At 40.7% G+C, this 1,924-nt stretch overlaps 1 protein-coding gene across 1 annotated transcript in view; it reads right to left on the reverse strand.

Moving 5' to 3' along the window:
• Window positions 1–1,402: 1,402 nt before the first annotated feature.
• The window catches only part of SLC25A51 (solute carrier family 25, member 51), an 8,408-nt gene continuing 7,886 nt past the window's right edge, over window positions 1,403–1,924 (reverse strand). Inside the window, exon 2 of the mRNA XM_006886958.1 lies at window positions 1,403–1,920. Within this exon, the coding sequence (XP_006887020.1) occupies window positions 1,403–1,920 (518 nt within the window). The remainder of the gene's footprint in view (window positions 1,921–1,924) is intronic.

The following is a 1,924-nucleotide window of genomic DNA, read 5'->3' on the forward strand; positions in this document are numbered from 1 at the left end:
CCCAAGATGCTTCTTATGTGATGCTATTTTTTAATCACTGTATCCATCTTTTTTCCATTATATACCTGGCAGTGGGGTAGGGTGAGGTGCTAAAAACCGCTTCCTTTGACATAGAAGTCTTTGTTTGTGTCAGGTAAGCCACGAGTGTGCTACCTGGGTGTTACAAATACCTGAATTTAATGTAACTTTCAAAAATCTTGTTACAGATTTTATAATCCCAAACTCACTACTTTAAAGCACAGTTGTTAAAATGTGGTTTCTAAAATGTCAAATCCTAATAGTTATCTCTATTTCCAAAAGTGAAGGAAGGCTCGGTAACCCTGTGTGGACACTGTCCTGAGTAGCTTTGGGTTTTCCTCCTGTAACATTCAGACACCAGAAATGGGAAATCACTGAGAAGCAAGAAAACCAAACCCCCCAGGGTTCTCACTGGGTTTTCAAAAGTTATAAAAGTTTGTGTCTTTCAAGGAGAGTTTCAAGAGAACAAGATACTTGAACATTCATGATCCAGGGGAGGGAGGTTTTAAAAGCCCCTAAGTGTCCACAGGAAAAATGAACGAAATAACCCAAAGCTCCTTGATGAGTCGGCACCAGTAAGTCAGTGCGAGAGAGAAACAGTTTGCTCTACAAGCAGTACAGAACTCAACATGATGGGATTCCTGTAACAAAACTTTAGTCTCTTGTCTTTTGGCAATACAGCAAGTGGAATCAACACAAGAGAATTTTGGAAGAGTTTAAAGTTAACACTTAAAAAGACAAACTTAGAAAGCAAAACAGAAACTTTAGCTGCCGGATTCTATCAAGTCTCAACAGAAAAAGTGACTATTTCAAGAGGTCCTTAAGCTTAAAAGCTAATAAGTGCAGTTTACCATAAGAAGCCTGTGCCTATGAAGCGGTTTTTCTTCTTGGTTCTACTCCTTTGTCCTGCTATGTATATGCTCAAGTTTAATGAGGATGCAGAGAAACAATGGAGTAACAAAAAATAAGCCTGAGAAGTCACCAGCTAATGAAAGTCTCTTCTCTAGCTAGTCATGGCCACTTTATTTTAATACAGAGGTTTAGAAGCCTGTTTTTGGAAAAAAACCAATAACCAAACCAGTCTTTTATCTTGGCTATCAGGTTCCCTGTCAAAGGTCATCATCAACCAAGAGACAGCTATTAATCAGACCAAGAGTCTAACGCTCCCAGGTAATGATAGGAAAAAACAAAAACCTTTACATTTCCTATTCAAACCTTTTATTCTGTTATTGTTGGTGCATGAGGAAAACGGCTTTTGCCCATTAATTCATGGTGCCCTGGACTTCTGACACCAACTTGTTATTTGATCAACTGGGAACCAAACCAAGCCATTTTCTTCTTAGGTCTGGTCAGCTGATAAGTGGCACGTAACTGATGCTTTCTTTCATATAACCTTTAACAAGAACTCGTATGTTGCATTGATTATGCCCCAAGAGATGAGGGACCGGTGGTAATTCAGATGGGCACCTCTGAAAAGATTTGCCAACTTCCTGTCCCGTTCTAGCCAGATTTTTTTGAAAACCCTGGGGAAAGACTGAAATTCCCCACCAATCTGAGACTGCATGCGGGTCTTTACAACATTAATTGGAAAAAACAAGAATCCCAACATGGCACCTAGTAGGCCTCCACAGATGAAATCATTGACCAAGTGAGCACTGTGAGACTTTGCAGCAGGCAGGGACTCCTTAAGGGGGCCTCGAAGGCCAAAAAACAGGGCATTGCTCGATCCGTTGCGGAGAAGAATGGGCACCAGGCCTCGATAATACTCTTTAATCCCATGGCATTTTAGTGCCTTGAAAGCCTGATAAGTGTTTGTAAATTTGTCATGATGCTTGTGGTCTTGTAGCAAAGTCTGAACTCTTTCTAGTGGAGTGAAAATGGCTTCTGTTGTCCCTGCAAGCACTGC

This window comes from Elephantulus edwardii, unplaced genomic scaffold (assembly GCF_000299155.1).
Source record: "Elephantulus edwardii isolate Elephantulus edwardi_28Jun2011 unplaced genomic scaffold, EleEdw1.0 scaffold00052, whole genome shotgun sequence".
NCBI classification, from domain to species: domain Eukaryota; kingdom Metazoa; phylum Chordata; class Mammalia; order Macroscelidea; family Macroscelididae; genus Elephantulus; species Elephantulus edwardii.